At 46.5% G+C, this 24523-nt stretch overlaps 2 protein-coding genes across 4 annotated transcripts in view; one reads left to right on the top strand and one right to left on the bottom strand.

The window, feature by feature from the left end:
• The window catches only part of PDZD2 (PDZ domain containing 2), a 308625-nt gene that overhangs the window by 260580 nt on the left and 23522 nt on the right, over positions 1-24523 (bottom strand). The window lies entirely within an intron of this gene.
• On the top strand, positions 16464-18494 carry LOC128839135 (SRRM2 protein homolog rsr-2-like). Its single transcript, XM_054031844.1, has 2 exons — positions 16464-16849; positions 17892-18494. Exons 1-2 carry the CDS (start codon positions 16465-16467, stop codon positions 18383-18385), a joined length of 879 nt encoding a protein of 292 aa, XP_053887819.1. The 5' UTR covers position 16464; the 3' UTR covers positions 18386-18494.

Raw genomic sequence — 24523 nt, 5'->3', positions numbered from 1 at the left:
ATGGACAACCCAATTCATCCTTGATATGGGAAATGCGCTGCTGTTTGCAACCTTTCCCGCATGTTAAGAAGGTTAAAAAAGCCAAAACACTGTGGCCTACGATGGCTGCCTGCAAGCCGAAATATGCGACCTTGTAATGAAAGAGTGTACCCATTGTTCCCTAAAATGTGTCTTTTTTAACCACCTCTCCCTTCTCCTCCACCAGCTGCAAATGTTTCTCCTTCGCAGAGGCTCGTGAACATTAGAAAGAGAAAACGTAAGACGAGGGACGAGATGTTCACGGAGCTGCAGATGTCCGCCCAGGCTGATAGAGCACAGCAGAATGCGTGGAGGCAGTCAATGACGGAGATGAGAAAAGCCCAATATGAACGAGAGGAGAGGTGGCGGGCTGAATCGCGGGAAGAACAGAGCAAGTGGCGGGCTGAAGACGATAGGTGGCGTCAGCTTGCAGACAGACGGCAAGAGGCAATGCTCCGTCTGCTGGAGCATCAAAGTGATATGCTCGAGCGTATGGTTGAGTTGCAGGAAAGGCAGCAGGAGCAGAGACCGCCGCTACAGCCCCTGTGTAACCAACAGCCCTCCTCCCCAAGTTCCATAGCCTCCTCACCCAGACGCCCAAGAACACGGTGGGGGGGCCTCCGTCCACCCAGTCACTCCACCCCAGATGATCGCCAAAGCATCAGAAGGCTGGCCTTCAATAAGAGTTAAAGTTTTAAAATGCAGTGTGTCCTTTTCCATCCCTCCTCCCCCACCCATCCCAGGCTACCTTGGCAATTATCCCCCTACCTCTGTAAGGAACTAATAAAGAATGCATGAATGTGAAAAAACAATGACTTTATTGCCTCTGCAAGGGGGAGGGGAGGGTGGGGTGGGGTGGTTGGTTTACAGGGAAGTAGAGTGAACCGGGTCGGGGGGGGGGGGTTGGAGGGTTCATCAAGGAGAAACAAACAGAAGTTTCACACAGTAGCCTGGCCAGTCACAAAACTCGTTTTCAAAGCTTCTCTGATGCGCACCGCGCCCTGCTGTGCTCCTCTAACCGCCCTGGTGTCTGGCTGCGCGTAATCAGCGGCCAGGCGAGTTGCCTCAACCTCCCACCCCACCATAAAGGTCTCCCCCTTACTCTCACAGATATTGTGGAGCGCACAGCAAGCAGCAATAACAATAGGGATATTCTTTTCGCTGAGGTCTGAGCGAGTCAGTAAGCTGCGCCAGCGCGCTTTTAAACGTCCAAATGCACATTCCACCACCATTCGGCACTTGCTCAGCCTGTAGTTGAACAGGTCCTGACTCCTGTCCAGGCTGCCTGTGTACGGCTTCATGAGCCATGGCATTAAGGGGTAGGCTGGGTCCCCAAGGATCACGATAGGCATTTCAACATCCCCAATGGTCACTTTCTGGTCCGGGAAGAAAGTCCCTTCCTCCAGCTTTCGAAACAGAGCAGAGTTCCTGAAGACGCGAGCATCATGTACCTTTCCCGGCCATCCCACGTTGATGTTGGTGAAACGTCCCTTGTGATCCACCAGGGCTTGCAGCAGCACTGAAAAGTACCCCTTGCGGTTTACGTAGTCGGTGGCTTGGTGCTCCGGTGACAAGATAGGGATATGGGTTCCGTCTATGGCCCCGCCACAGTTTGGGAATCCCATTTCAGCAAAACCATCCACTATTGACTGCACGTTGCCCAGAGTCACTACCCTTGCTATCACCAGGTCTTTCATTGCCCTGGCAAATTGGATCACAGCAGCCCCCACCGTAGATTTGCCCACTCCAAATTGATTCCCGACTGACCGGTAGCTGTCTGGCGTTGCAAGCTTCCACAGGGCTATCGCCACTCGCTTCTCAACTGTGAGGGCTGCTCTCATCTTGGTATTCTGGCGCTTCAGGGCAGGGGAAAGCAAGTCACAAAGTTCCATGAAAGTGGCCTTACGCATGCGAAAGTTTCGCAGCCACTGGGAATCGTCCCATACCTGCAGCACGATGCGATCCCACCAGTCTGTGCTTGTTTCCCGGGCCCAGAATCGGCGTTCCACGGTATCAACCTGCCCCAGTGACACCATGATTTCCACATTGCTGGGGCCTGTGCCTTGTGAGAGGTCTATGGCCATGTCAATTTCCTCATCACTCTCGTCGCCGTGCTGCAATCGCCTCCTCGCCTGGTCCGGGTTTCGCCTTGGCATGTTCTGGCTCTGCATATACTCCAGGACAATGCGCGTGGTGTTCATAGTGCTCATAATTGCCGCGGTGATCTGAGCGGGCTCCATGATCCCAGTGCTAGCTATGGCGCCTGGTCAGAAAAAAGGCGCGAAAGTAGTATCTGATGGACCAGGAGAAGGAGGGCGGGAGGGAGGGAGGGAGGGAGGGAGGGCCAAGTGACGACATGGCGTACAGGTACAGGAACAGGGAGAAACACAAACAACTGTCACACAGAATGGTCCCCCCAAAGATTAAACTGGAAACCCTGGGCTTAGCAGGCCGTTGATTTCACGGAGGAAGGGGAAGCAAATGAACACAGAATAAATCTATTTTTTACATCTTAAGGTGGCAGCCGACGCTGCAGCATGAGTGACAGCCATACCAGTACGATGATGATGGGTACCAATCATAATATACCATCATCTGCCAAAAGGCAAGGGGCTGCTGCTGTGTAGCAATGCAGCCCCATGTCTGCCAGCCCCACGTCCGCCAGCACCCAGCATCGCCCTCGGCCTCTTCTGGGTGCTTAGCAGACAATATTGGGCAATTGGCAGAAAATAGTACATTATGACTGGTAACCGTCATCATCGAGACAGTAGCATGTCTGCCCAGGTGGCCATGATTGACAGCCACTCCAGTACGACGACGACGGGTACCAGTCATAATATACCATCGCCTGGAAGGGGCTGGTGCAATGCAGCCCTACGGCTGCCAGCCCCACGGCTATCACTCATGCTACACCGTCTACTGCCAAAAGGCAGTTAGCAGCTGCTGCTGTGTAGCAATGCAGTCCCACGTCTGCCGGCACCCAGAGGACATATGGTGACGGTGAGCTCAGCTGTGCTGAGCGGGCTCCATGTTGTCTGCACAGGTAACCCAGGTAACCCAGGTAAAAAGGCGCGAATCTATTGTCTGCCGTTGCTGTGACGGGGGAGGGAGGGGCCTGACGACATGTACCCAGAACCGCCCGCGACACTGTTTTGCATCATCCGGGCATTGGGATCTCAACCCAGAATTCAAAGAAAAGGCGTGAACCGCTTCGCGGCTCGAGCTGTGGCGCAAACGTAGTATCTGACGGCCTAGGGGAAGGAGGGAGGGGGGCCGAGTGACGACATGGCGTACAGGCACAGGGAATTAAAATAAAGAACGGTGGCTGTGCATCAGGGAGAGACACAAACAACTGTCACAGACTGGTCCCCCCCAAAGATTAAACTGAAAACCCTGGGTTTAGCAGGCCGTTGATTTGACGGAGGGAGGGGGAAGCAAATGAATACAGAGAAAATCTATTTTTTACATCTTAAGACGACGGTGCAGCGTGACTGATAGCCCTCGGCATCTTTCTGGGTGCTTGGCAGCAAATACGGGGCGGTGTATGACGATGGTCTTCAGGCCTATTGCACGAGCTGCTGCTCAGGGAAGACTCTGCTAATGTGCGATGACCCGACTTGTAATAGGCCGGCTAACAGTCATAATACACCATTTACTGCCAAAAGGCAAGCCCCACGGCTGCCAGCACCCAGATCGCCGATGAAGGCTACCAGTCTACTGCACCGTCTACCGCCAAAAGGCAGTTAGCAGCTGCTGCTGTGTAGCAATGCAGTCCCACGTCTGCCGGCACCAAGAGGATATATGGTGACGGTGAGCTCAGCTGTGCTGAGCGGGCTCCATGTTGTCTGCACAGGTAACCCAGGTAACCCAGATAAAAAGGCGCGAATCTATTGTCTGCCGTTGCTGTGACGGGGGAGGGAGGGGCCTGACGACATGTACCCAGAACCGCCCGCGACACTGTTTTGCATCATCCGGGCATTGGGATCTCAACCCAGAATTCCAAGGGGCGGCGGAGACTGCGGGAACTGTGGGATAGCTGTGGGATAGCTACCCATAGTGCAATGCTCCGGAAGTCGACGCTAGCCTCGTACTGTGGACGCGGTCTGCCGACTAGAGCACCTAGAGCATTTTATTGTGTGGACATACACAATCGGCTGTATACAACCGATTTCAATAAAACCGGCTTCTATAAATTCGAACTAATTTCGTAGTGTAGACATACCCTGACTAAAAGATTTAGTTCTCCAGAGTAATGCTCTCTTTCCCCCTCCATTCCCCCCTCCCCCCCAGCCCACAACTTTTGGAAACTTGCATCAAGCAGAGGCCAGAAGGAAGGTTAAGAACTTCTCTCAATTCAAACCCTGTTAAAAATATGACAGACAAGTTTTCTAACAACTATTCGGACTCTATAATCTTTGTTCTTTATGATTGATTAGTTCCACTTTACTCTCCAATTGAAAGCATCATATACAATAAAAATTTAAATGCCTGTTGGATCCTCAGCTTTTAAAACATCCATATGCTGTGTATATAAAGTCACATAATGTAGCAATAGGTCACATGTACTCTGTAGCTTGCACAGGCCGAGCTCACTGCATACTCCAGGGGCTCCTGTATCCCTCCATTCTCCCCACCAGCTCCCTGTGTGCCACCCTCCCTGCAACTCCCCTAGTCTCCTCCCCAGCAGGGGTTCTGTTGTCCCATTCTCCCCCCACTCCAATAGCTCTAGGTGCGACCCAATTCGTACTTCCCCTCATGCCCTCTATTCCTCCTTCCTATCCCAAGGCAGGGGCTCTGTGTTCCCCCTATTCTCTCCTTCCCCCAATCTACCCCAACCAGGGGTTCTGTCCCCTCAACACCCTCTCTCCCCATTCCAGGGTCTTGCATTCTCTCTCTCTCTCTCTCTCACACACATACACACCCTGAAGGGGCTCCATGTGTGCCACCATTCCTGTTTCCCCTCATGCCCCTCCATTCTCCCCTCCTCCCTTACCAGGGTCCTCCAATCTCCCCAAGTCAAACACAGAAATGGCATCAGATTGAGTGTAAGGCCTTCACAAGCTTGGCCAATTACTTAAGAAGTCATCCAGCCAAAACAGGCTTTCTGCAAAGTAGCAAAAGTTACAAGTTGATTTCTTAAAGGAGTGCATAAGTCGAAGATATGTTCTCATTTCTTCTCTTACAAGCTTGGAACATTTCTGCCTGTCCACCTATGTATATTGGCTAGAATATTATTTACACTGTGGTAGTATAAAGGAGCCCCACCCAGTCATGCCCCAAGACCCTGTTGCGCTAAGTGCTGTACAAACACAAAACAAAAAGATGGCCCCTGCCTCAGAGAGCTTACAATCTAGCATAAGACAATAGACAACAACTTGAGACAAACAGGGTGAGGGGGGACGACAAGTAAACAGGGAGACAATATCAGTCAGCAGAGTCTGCATGGTATCAATGCACCAGCAGCAACCTATATATTGAAATTAAATATGGTATTCCATTTATCAATTAAATTGGCCTCCTCTGTCATTATGTAACCTTACCTCCACCATTATGTGACATGGCATAAATAATTATGCTTCTTCATATGGAAGCAAGCAATACAATACCTACTTCTCTTTACTGAAAACTCAGGCCAGGTCTACACTTAAAAATTAGGTCAACATAGCTACATCGGTACGAACACTCCAGACTGACACAGTTGTCCTAACCCCCAGTACAGCCACAACGTCAACGGAAGGCGGTCTCTATTGACATAGCTACAGTCTCTCGGGGAAGCGGTGTTCCTACTCGGACAGAAAAAATGCTTTCATTGGTGTAGGTTGCAATGTTGCTATACCACTGTAGTCTCCATAGTGTACATGTCCCCTCAAGTAACTGAGCACCTACATGCACAGAACTTTTAAGAAGTACGTTGTAAGTTTAATTAGCACTCTTCGTGAAGAAAATAGTTCAGACTATTGCATTAGTCCATCTCCAAAATCCTATATTCAAACCCTGGAATAGACATATGGAGAACATCTCCTTCTTTCAACAGGAAGATGGTTTGTCAGGCTTAATTTAATTTTATCTGCTTGCAGAAGCTGTCCTAGGGTCCTAAAAAGTCAGACACATCTAGTGCAAGCTGTCAGTTACCGCCTTCAGATGCAAGGCAGCAGGCAGTTGATCAGCTCTGCTCTTATCAGCAGAAGTCACAAAAATTGATTATCCCCAGTTAATCCTTTTACACTGGTGAATTTCCAAATGCTTTTATGGTGGAAATTGATGTGATGAAAACTTGTCTAAACAGGTTTGCCTCAAGATGTCCTTGCAGAAGAAAAACGGTGCCATTTTGTATGGCTTACTGTGCACAGGAGCAATAGTCTACATGCTTTGGTGAGCGTACGCTGGTGCTCTGACTGGATCATCTCCAGTTTTGTGGTCTTGTATTTGTGTGTTCCAACATGGTGCTTTTTGCAAAGCCCTTTATGCAGATAAATGATTCAGCCTTTTGTTTAAAAAAAAAAACTACTTCAAGAATAATTTACAGTATGCAGCACTTAATCAGCTAGTTCACTCATTAATCACAATTTTCGTAGAATCCAAGCATTAGAAGGCACAATTCTGATGAGATTAATGAGAGCCCCTGGGTGCTAAGCACCTCTGGATCAAACTAACAAGAATGTGATGCTCTGCTATAATGGAATGGTTCTCCTAGAATTATATTTTAGTCTTAGTCTTCAGATTTTTTCAGTTACCCACTCCCACGTGAAAAGAAAAAAATCCAAATAACTGCATGAAAACCCATCTCTGGAAACGAACGTGGGTTCCCTTTAAGACTAAAATATGCAACTAGTAATAGAATTAGGCTTAATAAACATTTCAAATTTACAGAACATGGACCCTGGCCAATTAGAGTGGGTGTTTTTCACTAATGTCACGTCAAGCAGCGAGCAGACACACAGAATGAAACCAGGAATTCATCTTAATGGTTATTTCCTTGTTTATCAGATTTGCTTTTTCACTCTGCTGTGGAAAGCTGCCATGTTGCATTTAGTACACCGTAGTTGATAGTTCCTTTGATAGCTCTAGCAGAACACAGTTGTCAGATTGGGAGGGACCCAGTAATTACACCATTGTAGTGGGGAAGGAAAAAACCATCTAATTCTATTACCTCTGTGTTCTTGTTATTTCACTTTCCAGTTCAAAACATTTGTTCTACGTAGTTGCAATGAGCCATTATGCATAAATATCGTTGTGTAATCCAGGGAAACATATTTCATTAATTAATCCATAAGACAAGGTAGGTACGTTGTAGGTACAATGTAAGTACACTCTTACCTCTGGAGCAGACGGCTGTGTGTTGACGTTCCATACCACAACTTGCACTCTCTGCTGATGCTGCAAAGCGATACTACCAGTGTGGTTGCTATACTAATATAGGTCCAAAGTCTTGGTTGAGTATCCAGAATAGAATGTGTGACACTTCTAAAAAGAGCAGGAAAATAACCCCAAAGTTCTGACTAATATTCCTTTCATCAGTGAAGGAGATTCTACTGTCCAAGGCTGTGTACAATCTGTTATTGATATCAAGATGGCTGCAGTACATTAGTTCCCAGTGCGGTCACTGTATGAGTAGTACCTAATTTGCTAGTTACTTCATAAATGGTTTGGGGCCAAATTCTTCCCATAAATTATTCCATCGACGGCATAACTTTGCCTTAATGGAATTATACTAATGATCAATTTGGCTCTTTGAATGTATGAAATGTAAAATTTGATTTTACCTCATTCCATTAAAGAACATCTAGGAAGAGAAAAAAAAGAAAGTTACTTACCTTATAATAACCGGAAGTTCTTCAAGATGTGAGATTCTTATCTATAGTCTACCGGGGGGGGGGGGGGGGGGAGGGTCAGTGCTCTATGCACCTGGTGTTGGAGAATTCTTGCAAACAGTGTCCGTTTGGCCCACTCGTATGCCCTTGCCCAACTCATGTTTCCAACCAAAGGCATGAGGGCGGAGCAGACCAACCTTTTCTCCACTTCCTTCTCTACCATGAATCCAATTATGATTTGAAACACAGGCGAAGGAGGGCAGGTAGTAGAATATAGATAGGGATCACACATCTCGAAGAATCTCCAGTTACCATGAGGTAAGTAACTTTTTGTTCTTCTTCGAGTGCTGGTCCCTATGTGTATTCCATTGCGGGTGACTGACAGGCAGGACTCAAGTAGGAGGAAAGTGCAAGGATACAGATGGCAGAGCCTCTTGGAGGACCGCTGTCCCAAAGGATGCAACAGCGGAGAAGTCCTGGACTAGAGCATAGTGTCTCATGAACACGTGGCTGGAACTCCACATAGCTGCCCTGAAAATGTCACATAGAAGTATTTCCTGAAACAATGTCACCTGAAGCCAACAAGTCTAGACATTTAGACTTGTCAGGAGGAGTGGATTTTGGACATTGTCATCTAGATCTCTCCCTGGCAGCCTGTACGATTGGAGAGTTTGGTGCAGGGTGAGTAAAGAGAAATTCCATTCTTTTGGCAGGAATGAAACAGCTTTTCTCTGCCCTCTTGCGGAGAGAGGCGCACATGGCTGGTGTATGCCAGACTGCAGGTTCCAGAATACAGGGGAGTTGCATCTTATGCGGGGGTTAGGTTCTGAAGTCAGCGCGTAAGGCAAAAATCGCATATAGTCAAACGCGCATTGAATGGAATGGCGGGCTGAATCGCCCGCACTACAGGTACAGTATTTAAATTGTTATTTTTCTCTTTTTTGTTTTGTTTTGCCGAGCGCATATAGTTAAAAATTGCATAAGTTAAATGAGCCTATGATGCGACTCCACTGTAGCTTCATTAACTGGAAGTGCTATTCAACTGGATCTGGTGGTTTTTAGGCTATTCAAGAGTTTGCACTGAGGGTCCTGGACCTCTTCCAGGAAGATCTGGAGTTCCTCTGCCATCCCGCACAATAATTCTTGGAACTGTCTATGGTCATCTGAAGGGAACAGAAGGTCCCTCACAAAGGCTCTTAAGCAAAGTAAGCAGTTATAGGATAAGAGGGAAGGTCCTCTAATGGATCAGTAACTGGTTAAAAAGACTGGAAACAAAGGGCACGAGTAAATGATCAGTTTTCAGAATGGAGAGGATAAATAACAGGGTTTCACAGGGATCTGTACTGGGACTGGTGCTGTTCAACATATTCGTAAATGATCTGGGAAAAGGGTTAAACAGTGAGATGGCAAAGTTTGCAGATGATACAAAATTACTCAAAATAGTTAAGTCCAAGGCAGATAGAAGCGTTACAAAGGGATCTCACAAAACTGGGTGACTGAGCAATAAAATGGCAGATGAAATTCAAGTGTTGACAAATGCTAAGCAATGCACATTGGAAAACATTATCAAACTATACATACAAAATGATGAGGGTCTAAATTAGCTGTTATCACTCAAGAAAGAGATATTGGAGTCATTGTGGATAGTTCTCTGAAAACATCCACTCAATGTGCAGCTGCAGTCAAACAAAATGTTAGGAACCATTAGGAAAGGGATAGATAAAAAGACAGTAAATATCATAATGCCACTATATAAATCCATGGTGCACCCATGCCCTGAATACTGCATGCAGTTCTTGTCACCCCATCTAAAAAAAAAAAAAAATTATATTTAGAAGTGGAAAAGGTACAGAGAAGGGCAATAAAATTAAGGGCATGGAAGACCTTCCATGTGAGGCAAGATCAAAAAGACTGACAGTTCAATTTGGAAAAGAGACGATTGAGGGGACATATGATAGAGGCCTATAAAGTCATGAATGGTCTGGAGAAAGTGAATAATGAACTATTATTTACCCCTTCACATAACAGGGACCAGGAGTCACCCAATGAAATTAATAGGCAGCAGGTTTAAAACAAACAAAAGGAAGTACTTCTTCAGACAGCGTACAGTCAACTTGTGGAACTCATTGCCAGGGGAAGTTGTGAAGGCCAAAACTATAACTAGGTTCAGAAAAGAATTAGATAAGTTCATGGAGGATTTATTGCCAGGGAAAGAAAAATACTATAATCTCATATACAATATCATGTAAAAAACATAATTACATTAGTATACAACCAATCATTTCTGTTCATAAAAACCATGTCCCTTTGTGAAAATATGGCTGCCTTCCAGATGCTCCCTGGTGGCCTCAGAATGGCTGTGCAAGCAGCCCCTCGCCTCAGCTTCCCTCATTCCTCAAATAAACTCAGTACAGCTTTTGAAGTATATAAATAACCTTTTTTTAAGGGTTAATTTATTACCAAAAGTCCCACTGCCATAAGCCAGAATCCCCCCAGCACAGTCCAAACAATACATTCATCCCAACAGTCCAATACCAAGCATGGCTCCAGCATCTCTCACCACACCCCAGCTGCTAGGGATGGCTCTGGCATCTCTCCCCATACTTCACTTCAGCCCCTCAAGATGGGGAATTCTCTGCCCTGCCTCCTTCCCCCCTATGATTCGAGTTCTTGCCTGGAGACGTCGGCAGTCTCACCCCTCCATCATTCCTCAGCTTTCTCTGGCCTTCCTGCTTCAGCTCTCCAGCTCAGAGCCAACAGGCATCTCTCTCTGCTGCTCTCAGCCTTCAGCCTCTCTGGCCTGGGGAAGTTTGTAGGTGACCCTGACTTAGGGTGACCAGAGGGCAAGTGTGAAAAATCGGGACAGGGGGTGGGGGGTAATAGGTGCCTATATAAGAAAAAGCCCCCAAAATCGGGACTGTCCCTATAAAATCGGGACATCTGGTCACCCTACCCTGACTGACTTCAGCACTGCTCCGGCTGCTCATTAAGGAACTCTTGCTGTTCCCTTCTTCAGGGGCATCCCCTCCCTGAAGCGCTCATCCCTGCTCTGCTCTCATTTCGAGTTCCCACTCTGGACGCTGGGTTCCAGACTCCTCCCTCTCAGGATCCTGAACTCTCATTTGTACTCCCAGGGGAGCTCCACCCTCCTCCTTACAGCACACGAGGGTGCTCCTGGACTGGAAGAAGAGCACTGGGCCGGATTCCATTATACCCTTTGTGTTGGAAAATTTCCAAGAAGTAGCCACAATGTGAAGTTAAGGCAGCATTTTTGTCTTTATCTTGCCCTTTTCTGTGTATTTAATATTTTTCACGTAAATACCTGTCAGCCTTTAAAACTCTTTATAAAACTTTAAAATAATTACCTATAAATCTGAACCAAGATCGGCTTTCTCAACAAGAGCATTCTGCCCTGGAGGTGCCCACTTTTGTTACTGTGGGGGCTAGTGTAGGGTTGACAGCATTTTGTTGCTTAAAGTTTTTTTTTTTGGGGGGGGAGGGGAATAAAAAGAAAGCATTTGTTCTGAAAAGAATAAGATCAGAGAACAACAGTAGGATGGACTTTATCAATAGATTACAAGAAGTGGGAAAGGATAGCGGTACGGTAGGTCAAATTTTGGGCCTCAACCGTTCATTTCCTTTCAGCTTTGAACTTCCTGGCTTTGTCTATCTAATCTGTTCTATATAGGTTCTTATACTGCCCTCATCACTGGAGTGTTTAAGCTTCTTCCAGTAGCGCAGTAAGTGACATAAGTAACATCTGTCCCCTTTGGTTCATTCTCTCTTATCCTCTATCTAGGGGAAGAATTGTGCACGCAATGCAGTGTTTTGGGTTAGTAGGGGGAGTTTTGTTTTTTAAAATGCCCACACTGCTCTGTGTTTATATTACAGAAGGCAGATCAAAGATATGCAGCTTGCATATCTGCTGTAGTTCCCTGGTCTTATTTTTTTCCAGAACACATGCTTTCTTTTGTGGTAGTCCTTAATATGGTCTGTTACACCCTTCATGTTCTGTAAATGTAGTTTAGGGTATATGCAATAAAATATTGTTTGAACTTGGTTAATCGGCTATTAAATGGTCTTTGGGAGTCTACTGCAGTAAGTAGGTACAAATACAAAAGTTAACACTCACAAAAACATACAAAATCTATTCCCAGGCTCCAACGAAACAGCTACTGCCAGTGAAGTAAAAATCCAGAGACAAACCAACAGATTGTTAGTAAGAACAGTAAGAAAGATTATTATAATATACTCCATGTCTAGAAGGCAATTATAAACCTTTGTTCACATGAATGTGCTCTGCTGGAGTTATTCAAGCACCAAATTCTAAATGAAGTAGCACTTTACCTCTGCTGGAATAATGATCTTTTTGAACATTATCATTGTGCATAGTGCTGTACACACAAACACACTACCCCGGCCCAACAATTTTACAATCTGAGGCCCCAATCCTGCAAATACTTATTTCTGTGCGAAACGTTATGTACGTGTTTCTAGGATCAATGCCTAAATCAGATGAAATACAAAAGAGCTCAGATGCAAATGACGGCTCCAACTGTGCTGGGCAGAGTTGCTTGAAAACAGAAGAAGAAGGACACCTACTCAGAGTGTGGGGAGAAGATAACATTAGTTATCTTCCACAGCCTTTTATTTATCTCTCTGTCCTCCTTCCAAAAATCTTAAATGAGGTCAGCAGGAAAAAGGCTCAGCTTTTCTATAAATACATGTAAAGGATGAATACCATGTGTGTTGGGAAGGGTTACTGCACTTGCCTTCATCGCTGGGCTTAAATCCTGGAGAGATCTCAAGAAAAAAAAAAAATGAGGTTGGTGGTCTATTGCAGTTCCTGTCCATACACATCACAAAACCACCAGACATTCTGGCACAGCTCAACCCCCATTAGCAAGCTGTGTGCTAGAGAGCCAAGACAAAAATACTCAGGGTGGGAAAACTTGCAGAGTGCTTACCCACACAATTTCTATCTCAACCAGTGCTACGGGTACCCATTTTCATAAGTGCTCTGCTTTCTTCAGGAAACATGGAAACTAGATAAGGGCCCGGAGAGCAGGGAAAAGCCTTTGCTGCTAAGTGCAGCCCTGCTGAAATTTTTCAGAAGATAAGCGAGAGGATGGATGGACAGTGTTACTGGCTAAAAAACTAATTGACCTTCACAAGCGGCCTTGAAGCATCTGTCACTTTCCACGTGGCTGTGCTTTGGACGGTACTAGATTCTCAATTAGGGTGACGTTTATGCACCCCTCTCTGTGCCAAGCCTGGGAAGTACAGCTTTGTATAGGAACCTCCACCAGGGCTAAGCAAGCTCAAATTCACAAGCCTCCCCTGCCCACCCCCTGGACCACATCCCCTCCTCTGACCCACCCTCGCAAAACCCTTCGCACCAGTTTCAGGACCAACCGAGTCCCCCTATTCACAGCCAGCAGGGGCCAAGGCAGTCCCTCTGCAGAATTCCTCTGGCAACACACCCCTGCAGAGCAGCAATGCTGGGCTTAGCAGGAAAGGAGGAGAGTCCACACCTGGATGACTCACCAACAGGGAGAACTGCAGCTTAGATTTACTGACTCTCCAAAGAAAATGCAACCATGGGATTCCACGTCATGGAAGCAAGTTACTTTCTCTGTGCTGAGGAGACAGTAGTCCTAGTCAGTGACAGGCTCACTCTCGGGAGCCCTCTGAGAAACCCAATCACGGACACCACCCTTGGAAACTTGATTTCCAGGATTTTAACCTGACCAGATTGATAATCCTATTCCAATAAAAACGAGAAAAGCAAACTCTCTCGCTCTCCTGGACCTGGGACAAATGCCCTCTCCCAACGCAGATACCCAAAGGAGAGGGGTGGAGTGGGGAACTGCTTGAAAACCTTCAGTGAGGCAAATCACCTAGATAACTAGACAGCCTTCTCACAGAGGAGGGCTTTGCAACTTCACAACTTGCACAAATCTGCTGAGTCCCAAACCTTGAGGCCTCCACACTGCTCCACATTCACGACCCTCATGGCAGTGCAGCTCACCTTATCACTACTCTGCAGTAGTGACAGCCACTCCACAGTTAAGTCGCAACAGGAGTTTGTTATGAGCCCTACTTTGTGGCCACACAAGAGTAAAACCAGCTGGAAAGTGGGCAGATTAGGTCTGAGGACAAACAGTATTTTTCTACAAAATTTGAAGAGACTCAGACAACGGAATCCTAATTATGATACTCTAAAAATATAAAGAGGGGGCAGAGGAATCAGTAGTCAAAGGGTCTTTTGCCACTTGGTAGTAAGCATGAGGAAAGCAGAGGAAAAACAACACGCAATTCACGAGGTGCTGCTCTAGTGCCCATGACCAAGTTCTAACTGGTTGCTATCAAGACTTGAGCCATTCATATGTATTGATTAGTAACACTGTGAGGGATAATTTGCTCCAGCAAGCTGTTAAACAAGATCTAAGCATTTCAAAAGCAAAGAAGAGAGAAGAGAAGAGAAAAGAAAAAGAAAAACTTAGTCTGTAGTAACAACAGGAGAAAAAGGGCAGCTGAGTGAGAGAGAGTGCAGAACAGGTGCATTCAACCTCTCCTGCATACTTCAGAGAGTCAACATACCCCACAAATCTTAAGAGTCTCCTGGGCTCCTCTAATCCCAACACCCTACCACAAACCCTACAAGGCTCTCCACAAGCCTTGATAGGCTAAACAGGTCCCTCACAATCACCCCTACCCAGTGGGAGCCCTATGACACACAGCAGATCCCAATGAGCCTAAATAGAATCATCCATCCCCCCAAGAATCTGTAGGTTGTGAGGTGTAGGTGGTCTCCCACAACAAGTCTCATAAGTGGTTGGCAACAGGAAGCCCATTTTCAGGAGTACCACCATAGGCTCTGAAGAGTCTCTTAAGACTGATTTGAGGGTGGAGAGAGACAAACTGTTTTGGTTTCATAAGGAAGCCGTGAACCTCTGAAGTCTATAGATGGGAGGGCCAGGCTGACGAGCCTCACCGGGGGTGGGGGGGTTGGTGCTTTTACTGAAGAAGAGGTGCTCTACAACTCCAAGGAATGGTGGGAGGTGTACATTAGGTTCCCTTCCTGAAGGCCTACTGAAGTCAGAAGGAAGAGGTGTGGAGAGAGAATGCCACCACCATACCATTCAGGCCCCAACTGGGATTATTTTTAAAACTAAGGAAATTCCACCTGAAAAACATTCCTGGGAGGTTAAGACTTGTGTACAGGAGGGTGGAGTGCAAAAGGTCTTCTGGTTTTGGCTTTTTAGTTCATGAACTTTTTCATTGATTCATTCCTTGTAGGGATCAATCTGGCTGTGCTGCCCACTGACTCTCCAATTGCAGCTGCCTAAGGCCCTCTTCCCCTCTGATAGCCATTTCTGTGGGCAAGTGGTTGTTCCTTGCAGCAGTAACAACTTCCATGCGGATATTTTCCAGTTGATTGTTGAAACTGGAGACTAGAATGGCCGCTCCCTCTTTCCATATCCCAGAAAAATAAACCAAAGATGCCTGTCATGTTTATACAGAAAGGCTTCCACTCATGGGAAAAGTGTACCCTCTACAGCTGTACGCTGCCCCTTCTGGGGACCTTGCTGCTCAGTAGTGTACTCTTTTCCTCCAGCATGATAAGATGGAGGGGAGAAAACATTTTTGCCCTTTAATTACTGCAATTTAGGGTGGATGGAAAAGAATTTAGATGCCACCATCTGCCATTCAGCAACATCTCTTTCACTAGCCCCTTGCCATTCCTTCCTGTGTTTTGTAAACTTGTTCTGAGCAATCAAAAATAAATAAATAAAATCACCTTTATAAACAAAGGTAGTTCAGCGAGCACAGAACTGCACCTGCATCTGAACATTAACATCCCGAACTGAACCCATCCGCTCACTGCCCAGTTCTCAGAGACTCTCTCAGTTTAGCAAATCTCTCTCTCAAGGGTACTAAAGCTACATGATAGACTTCCGCTGGATAACAAGAGTTTGCCAGCAATCATATTGTTCTGTTTAACACTAATCAGTACAACAGCCCCGCGCTTACAAAGCAGTAAAGTGGAAAGAGATTTTTTTTTTTTTTTTTTAAGTGAGGGCTTGATGGACTGATTTACTAAGGCCTGGTCTACACTACAACTTTAATTCGGATTTATCAGCTTTAATTCGAATTAACCCTGTAACCGTCCACACAACGACGCCATTTAATTCGATGTAAAGGACCCTTTAAATCGATTTCTGTACTCCACCCCAACGAGCGGAGTAGCGCCAAAATCGATTTTAGCAATTCGAATTAGGGTTAGTGTGGCCGCAATTCGATGGTATTGGCCTCCGGGAGCTATCCCACAGTGCATCATTGTGACCGCTCTGGACAGCAATCCGAACTCGGATGCACTGGCCAGGTAGACAGGAAAAGCCCCGCGAACATTTGAACTTCATTTCCTGTTTGCCCAGCGTGGAGAGCACAGGTGACCACAGATACCTCATCAGCACAGGTAACCATGCAGGCTGATAATCGAAAAAGAGCACCAGCATGGACCGTGAGGGAGGTACTGGATCTGATCGCTGTATGGGGAGAGGATTCAGTGCTTGCAGAACTTCGTTCTAAAAGACGAAATGCAAAAACTTTTGAAAAAATTTCCAAGGGCATGATGGAGAGAGGCCACAATAGGGACTCTGAGCAGTGCCGCGTGAAGGTCAAGGAGCTCAGACAAGCCTATCAAAAAACAAAGGAGGCAAACGGTCGCTCCGGGTCAGAGCCGCGGACATGCCGCTACTACGCCGAGCTGCATGCAATTCTAGGGGGGGCTGCCACCACTACCCCACCTTTGTTCGTGGATTCTGGGTCGGGGATAGTCTCGACGCCTGAGGATTCTGCCGATGGGGTAGAGGAGGAGGAGGATGAGCTTGCAGAGAGCACACAGCACTCCATTCTCCCCAACAGCCAGGATCTTTTTATCACCCTGACTGAAGTACCCTCCCAAGCCTCCCAAGCCAGTACCCAAGACTCTGACCCCATGGAAGGGACCTCAGGTGAGTTTACCTTTTAAAATATAAAACTTGTTTTAAAAGCAAACGGTTTTTAATGATTACTTTGCCTGACTTTGCATTCGCGGTCAGTTCAGCTACTGGAAAAGTCTGTAGCTACTGGAAAAGTCTGTTAACGTGTATGGGGATGGAGCGGAAATCCTCCAGGGACATCTCCATGAAGCTCTCCTGGAGGTACTCCGAAAGCCTTGCCAGAAGGTTTCTGGGCAGTGCATCCTTATTCCCTCCTCCATGGTAGGACACTTGACCACGCCATGCTTGCAGCAAGTAATCTGGTATCATTGCCTGACAAAGCCTGGCAGCGTATGGTCCCGGTGTTTGCTGGCATTCAAGCAACATCCGTTCTTTATCTTGTTGTGTAATCCTCAGGAGAGTGATATCACTCCTGGTAACCTGGTTGAAATACGGGAACTTAATTAAGGGGACAGAGGTGGCCGTTCCTACTGGGCTGTTTGCCTGTGGCGGAAAATAAATCCTTCCCTGCAGTTAGCCAAGCGCAGATGGGAAATTGGCCCTGAGTTTTTCGCGTTTGGCTAGCAGGGATCTTCCCTGTTACCAGCCACGCGGTGGGGGGAGGGTACCGTGATCATCCCAGAGAATTCATGGCGAGGGGGGGGGTTAGTTTGTTTTCTGGTGCTGCTGAATGTTAACAGAAAAACCGCAGCACTCTATTTGCCTGAAGGGGCCCAGACAAGCCCCCCCACACTGCCCCCCCCCCAACTGGCTGAGATTGGCCAGGCTTCTGCAGCACTCTACAGGCTATGCTTGGTATGTGGGAAAGGAGGGTGCAGAAGCTGTAAAACAATGGCTTACCATGGCCGCATGCAAGCTGAATTCTGTTGCCCAGACCTGTGATCTCTAGCAGCAAAGCCACAGGCACTCAGCATTAAGAGGCAAAATGCGACCTTGCACAGAAATCACATGTGCTATGTAATGTGAACAGTGTTGGTCACCGTGAAAGAGTATAAGCATTGTTCTGCAAAATGTAGCTTTTAAAACAATTCTCTCTTTTTTCCCCTCCCTACAGCAGCTGCAAATTCCTCAAGCCTCCCTCCTCCATCCCGAAGGTTATCACAGATAAGGCGTCGTAAGAAGACGACGCGGGAGGACATGTTTTCTGAAATTATGCAATCCAGCAGGAGTGACAGAGCTCATCTGAATGAGTGGAAGGAAACAGTTTCAAAGTATAGGAAAGAAGTCAGTGAACGTGAGGAGAGGAGGGACCAACGTGAGGAGAGGAGGGACCAACGTGAGGAGAGGAGGGACGATCGAGAGGAGAGATGGCGGCAGGAAGACCAGAGGATGAAGGATGCAACGCTGGGGCTGCTCCGGTGTCTGGTGGAGGTTCAGGAACGGCTGCTGGAAAACAGACTGCCGCTTCAGCCCCTGTTCCACCCTCCCCCCTCCCCATGTTCCGTATCCTCCTCACCCAGACGTGTAAGAACGCGGGGGGGGAGGCTCCGTACACCTTCCCATTCCACCCCAGTAGACAGCTCAAGCAAAAGGCTGTCATTTTTTTAACCTTTTCTTTGTGGCTTTTTCCTTCCCAGCAATCCTCCTCCCAAATACCACCCGGGTTCCCTCCCTCTTTTTCTAATCTATTAATAAAGAATAAATGATTTTTAAATGATAGTGACTTTATTTGGTTTGAAAGAAAGATGGGGGAAGGGGCAGGGTGGGTTCCTTACAGAAAATCAGTCAGTAAAGGGGGAGGGTTTTCATGAAGGAGAAACAAACAGATATTTCACACGGTAGCCTGGCCAGCCATGAAACTGGTTTTCAAAGCTTCTCTGATGCACAGCGCTTCATGGTGTGATCTTCTAATCGCCCTGGTGTCTGGCTGCGCATAATCAGCAGCCAGGCGATTTGCCTCAGCCTCCCACCCCGCCATAAAGGTCTCCCCCTTACTTTCACAGAGATTGTGGAGCACACAGCAAGCAGAAATAACAATGGGGAGATTTCTTTGGCTGAGGTCAGAGCGAGTCAATAATGAACGCCAGCGACCTTTTACACGGCCAAATGCACATTCTACCACCATTCTGCACTTGCTTAGCCTGTAGTTAAACAGCTCCTGACTCCTGTCCAGGCTGCCTGTGTATGGCTTCATAAGCCATGGCATTAAGGGGTAGGCTGGGTCCCCAAGAATAACTATGGGCATTTCAACATCCCCAACGGTTATTTTCTGGTCCGGAAAGTAAGTCCCTTGCTGCAGCCCTTTAAACAGAGTAGTGTTCCTGAAGACGCGAGCGTCATGAACCCTTCCCGCCCAGCCCGCGTTGATGTTGGTGAAACGTCCCTTGTGATCCACAAGTGCTTGCAGCACCATTGAAAAGTACCCCTTGCGGTTTATGTACTCGGTGGCTTGGTGCTCCGGTGCCAAGATAGGGATATGGGTTCCGTCTATTGCCCCACCACAGTTAGGGAATCCCATTGCAGCAAAACCATCCACTATAGCCTGCACATTTCCCAGAGTCACTAACTTTCGTAGCAGCACCTGAGTGATTGCTTTGGCTACTTGCATCACAGCAGCCCCCACAGTAGATTTGCCCACTCCAAATTGATTCCCGACTGACCGGTAGCTGTCTGGCGTTGCAAGCTTCCACAGGGCTATCGCCACGCGCTTCTCAACTGTGAGGGCTGCTCTCATCTTGGTATTCTGGCGTTTCAGGGCAGGAGACAGCAAGTCACAAAGTTCCATGAAAGTGCCCTTACGCATGCGAAAGTTCCGCAGCCACTGGGAATCGTCCCAGACCTGCAACACTATGCGGTCCCACCAGTCTGTGCTTGTTTCCCTTGCCCAGAATCGGCGTTCCATGGATAGAATCTGCCCCATTAACAACATGATCTCCAAAGCACCGGGGCCTGTGGTTTCACTGAATTCTGTGTCCGTGTCCGTGTCTATGTCCTCATCATGCTTGTCGCTGCGCTGCCGCCGCCGCTGCCTCCTCGCCTCGTTTTTCTGGTCCTGGCTGAGCATAAACTCCACGAGAACGCGCGAGGTGTTTGCAATATTCATGAGTGCTGTCTTGACCTCAGCGGGCTCCATGCTTGCCGTGGTATGGAGTCTGCAGTGTTCACCCACCCAGGAAAAAAGGCGCGAAAATGGTTGTCTGCCATCCGTTGCTTTCATGCAGGGAGGGAGGGAGGGAGGGAGGAAGTGAGGCTGTACCCAGAACCACCTGCGACGATGTTTTTTGTCCCATCAGGCACTGGGATCTTAACCCACAATCCCAATGGGCGCGGGAGACTGCGGGAACTATGGGATAGCTATGGAATTGCTACCCACAGTGCAACGGTGCAGAAATCGACGCTAGCCCCGGTACTTGGACGCACACCACCGAATTACTGTGCTAGTGTGGCCGCACTCATTTCGACTTTATACAACCTGTTTCTCAAATCCGAATTATCTAAATTCGGATTAATCCCGTAGTGTAGACATACCCTAAGGATTTTTTGGTTACACCAAACAATGGTTTAAGTTTGTTTTTTCTTTTAAAGAACAATACTGGATGTGTTAATATTAGTGCATGTAAGAGCACAGAGCTGAGTACACTCCAGGGCTATGTATTTTATGTGACTACTTCTCTCCAGTGTTAAGCCTCAATATACTCAGCACTGTAGAAGACAAAAATTAAAGGCAGTCCTGGATCCAATTTAAGGAGGAGGATTTTCAGAACAGCCGAAGTGAGTTAGGAGCTCAAGTCTCACTGAAAGTCAATGGGACTTGTGCACTTAACTCACTTAGGTTGTTTTTGAAAATCTCACACTTACACAAGGAGTGGGCGACCCAAAGGAGGAAGCTATAACTCCTCTCTCTTGGATTGTTATTTTGATTTAAAATAAGCGACCTTTAAATCTAGCAGTGAGGCGTAGGTGCGGTTTGACACAGGTTCGTGTTAGTAGGTTATGCAATGAGGAGTGTCTTTTGGAAACCTTGTTATGCCAATAATATATTTTAAGATTTATATTGGGAAAGTCAGATGTTTTAGAAACTGTGAAGCCTCCTGACAATAGCCAAAGGACTCCCTCCCCCCGGATATTTCCAACAGGTACCATGTAACCCAGTGCAGTCAACATGGAGGAACTCTTGGGGGACTAACATTTTACTGGCACTTGAACAGGTGAATGCAATCAGCTGGGGGAAACCACTAGCAGACGGCACATTGTAATAAAAAGTTGTCTCTGTAAAATAATCCCTCTCCCTCAATTGTATTTTATGCATTTGACCCTGGGATCCTTGCTCAGGCAAAAATACCTAATGAAGTCAAGTCACTGGAAATGGAGGAAATTCTTCAGCAATCACCAGTGACACACCTTAGACAAACTTGTCAGGCATGGGATTCTACCAGGTGGTCTGTGGGGCCACCCATTAAGCAAGTCACACACACCCTGGTCCTGATTTCTGGCCTCACTGCCCTTCTCAAAGAAAGGCATCCAAAGAAAATATCCACTTCAGGAATCAGTGGAACAAGGGTTGGGTGGAGAGAATACTCCTTACAGACAGAAACTGAGCCTAGTAATTATGTGTACAGCATCTAAATTCTGCTGTAATGGGCAATGGAGACAGTTATGCCCACATTAGAAATACGAGATTGTTTATCCGAACAAAAATTTTAAAGCTCTTGCTGGACATGCAAAAATAAAAAAAATCCATCAATAATTCATTTTAACAAAAAAGAACAGCAAACAAAATGCTCATTTGGTTCTTAGTTTGATAGTGAGATATTTTATTAGGGTGTTTTTAACATAATATGTAACATTTTAGACACTCAGACATATACATATAATATATGGATTTCATCTATAAATATCAATTGCACTTGCACATTTATATGAGAGTGAGCAAATATATTAAAGAGTTTTCATTAATATTCACTCTGATTTTAAAATGAATTCATTGACTGAGTTTACACTCTTTCTGGGTTGACTTTATCCAAACAGTCTAGCAAAAGCATTTAATGGTACTCATACAAACAGCAAATGTTACAGAATGTTTCCAAAAAGCAAATTTCAGATTTGTAATTGGGAGTATTCCCACCTGATTCCCAGTGTTTGGTTCATCCAGTCAGGGATCAGAAACATGCCATATGAATTAGTGTTCAGCCAAAACAGTGTGAGCATCAGAGACTTGTGATGAACTTCTCATGAACAATTTATAGATCAAGAATTATTCGCGGAAATTTAAAGAATAAAAAAATACATTTGAGAAAGTTTTGATATGTTCAGACCATTTGTCAACAGAAAGAGGCAAAATTCAAATAAATTGTTACAAGTCATTTGCTCAGTCTAGTTTTTACAGTTTTATCTATTGATGTGCTTTGGCAACTTAGCTTGTGGTATAAAAAGGAATTCTCTTGTTTATTCTTTGCCATGCTTTAGTTTCACCAAAGTCAGGGCCGGCTCCAGGCACCAGCTGAGCAAGCTGGTGCTTGGGGCGGCAGATTGTTCGAGGCGGCATTCTGCCCAATCCTAGGGCGGCACGGCCGCTTTTTTTGTTGTTGTTGTTCTTGTTCCGTTCCGGCCGCCCTGTAGGGAGCGGTGGCGCGGAGAACCAGAGGGCCCTGCAGGGCAGTCCTCTTCCTTCCCTCCCTGCCGACTGGAGCCCTCGCGGCAGGAGGCGGCACAGCAGGAGGGGCCACGTGGCAGCGCCCCTGCTGTAGCTCTGGCCACCCCCTTCTCTCTCTCCTGCCCGCTCCCTCCCCCCCACCCAGCCGGTCCCCCTGCACCCACACTCCGGCCGTGCCGCAGGTTTTTTTTTTTTGCTTTGCCGTTCTGGCCGCCCCGTTTTTTTTTTTGTTTTTTTGGGGTTTTTTTTGCTTGGGGCGGCCAAAAAGCCAGAGCCGGCCCTGACCAGAGTTAGCCATCCTTCTTCTCTTCTAGTGAAGGCAGGAAACTGACAATAAGAGAGAAGCCTTTTGGTACTCCTTGGACCCTGGAATTCCCATCTCAAGACACACAGGTCTTGTCTACACTGCCCTGCAGTTCAGACTATGGGGGTGTGAATAGCAGTGTGTACCCAAGTGCTGTGCTGTAATTCCTCTGTATGGACACTGCAGACACGAACTAAAAGGTTCCTACTTTGCATTAATATAGTCCTCTTCAAAGAGGATATTATTAATGCAAAATAGGAACCTTTTAGTTTGCACTCACAGTGTCCACTCAGGGGAGTTGGTGCGCACTGCTATTCACACTCCTATAGTCTGAACTGTGAGACAGTGTAGGAAAGCTGTGAGCATATCTACACTGAGAGCTTCTGAAAGCTGAGCTTCATACTGGAGAAACTGTTCCAAAGGAGTTTCAGTGCAGTCAAAGATAGAGTGGGTAAAACATTCAAGAGTGAGTCCTTTAGGAGTGTAAGTCAATAGGACAATTGAAAATTAATAGGACTTAAGCCTGGTCTACACCTAAAACTTAGATTGGCCTAGCTACATCGCTTAGGGGCATGAAAAATTCATACCCCTGAGAGATGTAATTAAGCCAACCTAAGTCCTGGTATAGATTCCACTAGGTCAATAGAAGAATTCTTCCATTCACCTAGCTACCACCTTTCAAAAGGTGGATTTACTACCGCAATGGAAAACCCCTTCCGTCACTGCAGCAAGTGTCTGCACTACAGTGGTATAGGGCAGACCTAGGTGCTTTTGAAAGGTGCTTAGGTGCTTTTGAAATTGGGAACTGGGCTCCTAAGCCACTTGAGTGCTTTTGCAAGTATTACCCAGCATCCGAACTGCCAATAAAGCCACTGCTGCTGCCACTCACTTGCTGGCATGTTACTTTGTGAACTGTGAAACTAGGAGACGAGTTTAGGAGAAGTGTTCCAGGGCATAAGGTGCTAAAAATGCTACAACTGGCTGCCATATGCTTGATTGACATGGAGAAGGGTTCCAGCTCACACTAGTAATAGCCCAGACAAGTTTTTCTTTTTGGTGCTAATACACATCTCCTGTTAGATCATGGGATCTCATCTTGCAGACCATGATCCCTAGGGTGGGATTGCAAACAGCCATCTGGGGGGTCATGACCACCCTGCCCTTCCCATGTTGCTCAGATGGGGCTCCCAGGTGGATGAGACAGAAGTCCCAGCACAGAACAGATTGAGACCCACTGCACTAGACTATTATGATTTTAGATTCTAAGGCGTCATTTTACATGAGGGAATCAGCCTACTAGATCTTATGTATATAACGAATTCAGAAATTCTTGTTTGTTTCCTAATGCATAAAACACACAAAGCCATTATTTGAGAGCGTGTACAAAGGTTAAACCTTTAATCCTTTTAATCTAGACCACAAAAATGCTTAATAGTGCTTGATCTACAGCAGAGCGAAGGTAACTCATGACTACAGCAGTTTGTTCAGAAATTTGATCCTATATTTCTTTTGTTACTTTAGATGTGCTTGTGTTTTTATTTGCAACTCTTTAAAGTGGATTACTGGCAGTTCAGTAGTCTGAAGTATGCAACATGTTAGAGCTGATGAAGTGAGTTTAAATTTTGAGGATTTGCTTTGTTGTGGTGGTTTTTCTACTAATAGATTACTAAATTTCCAGATCTTCCCTGCAAAGCCAGGTTTGCCCATCTACTGATTCAAAGGTCACTTTCTCTTGAGGAGCAATGGCTCTGCATAGCTGTCACCGGGTATGTATAACTGACACACAAAC

The sequence above is a fragment of the Malaclemys terrapin genome, chromosome 6 (genome assembly GCF_027887155.1).
Source record: "Malaclemys terrapin pileata isolate rMalTer1 chromosome 6, rMalTer1.hap1, whole genome shotgun sequence".
NCBI lineage: Eukaryota > Metazoa > Chordata > Testudines > Emydidae > Malaclemys > Malaclemys terrapin.
This window is presented reverse-complemented; position numbering and strand designations above follow the sequence as displayed.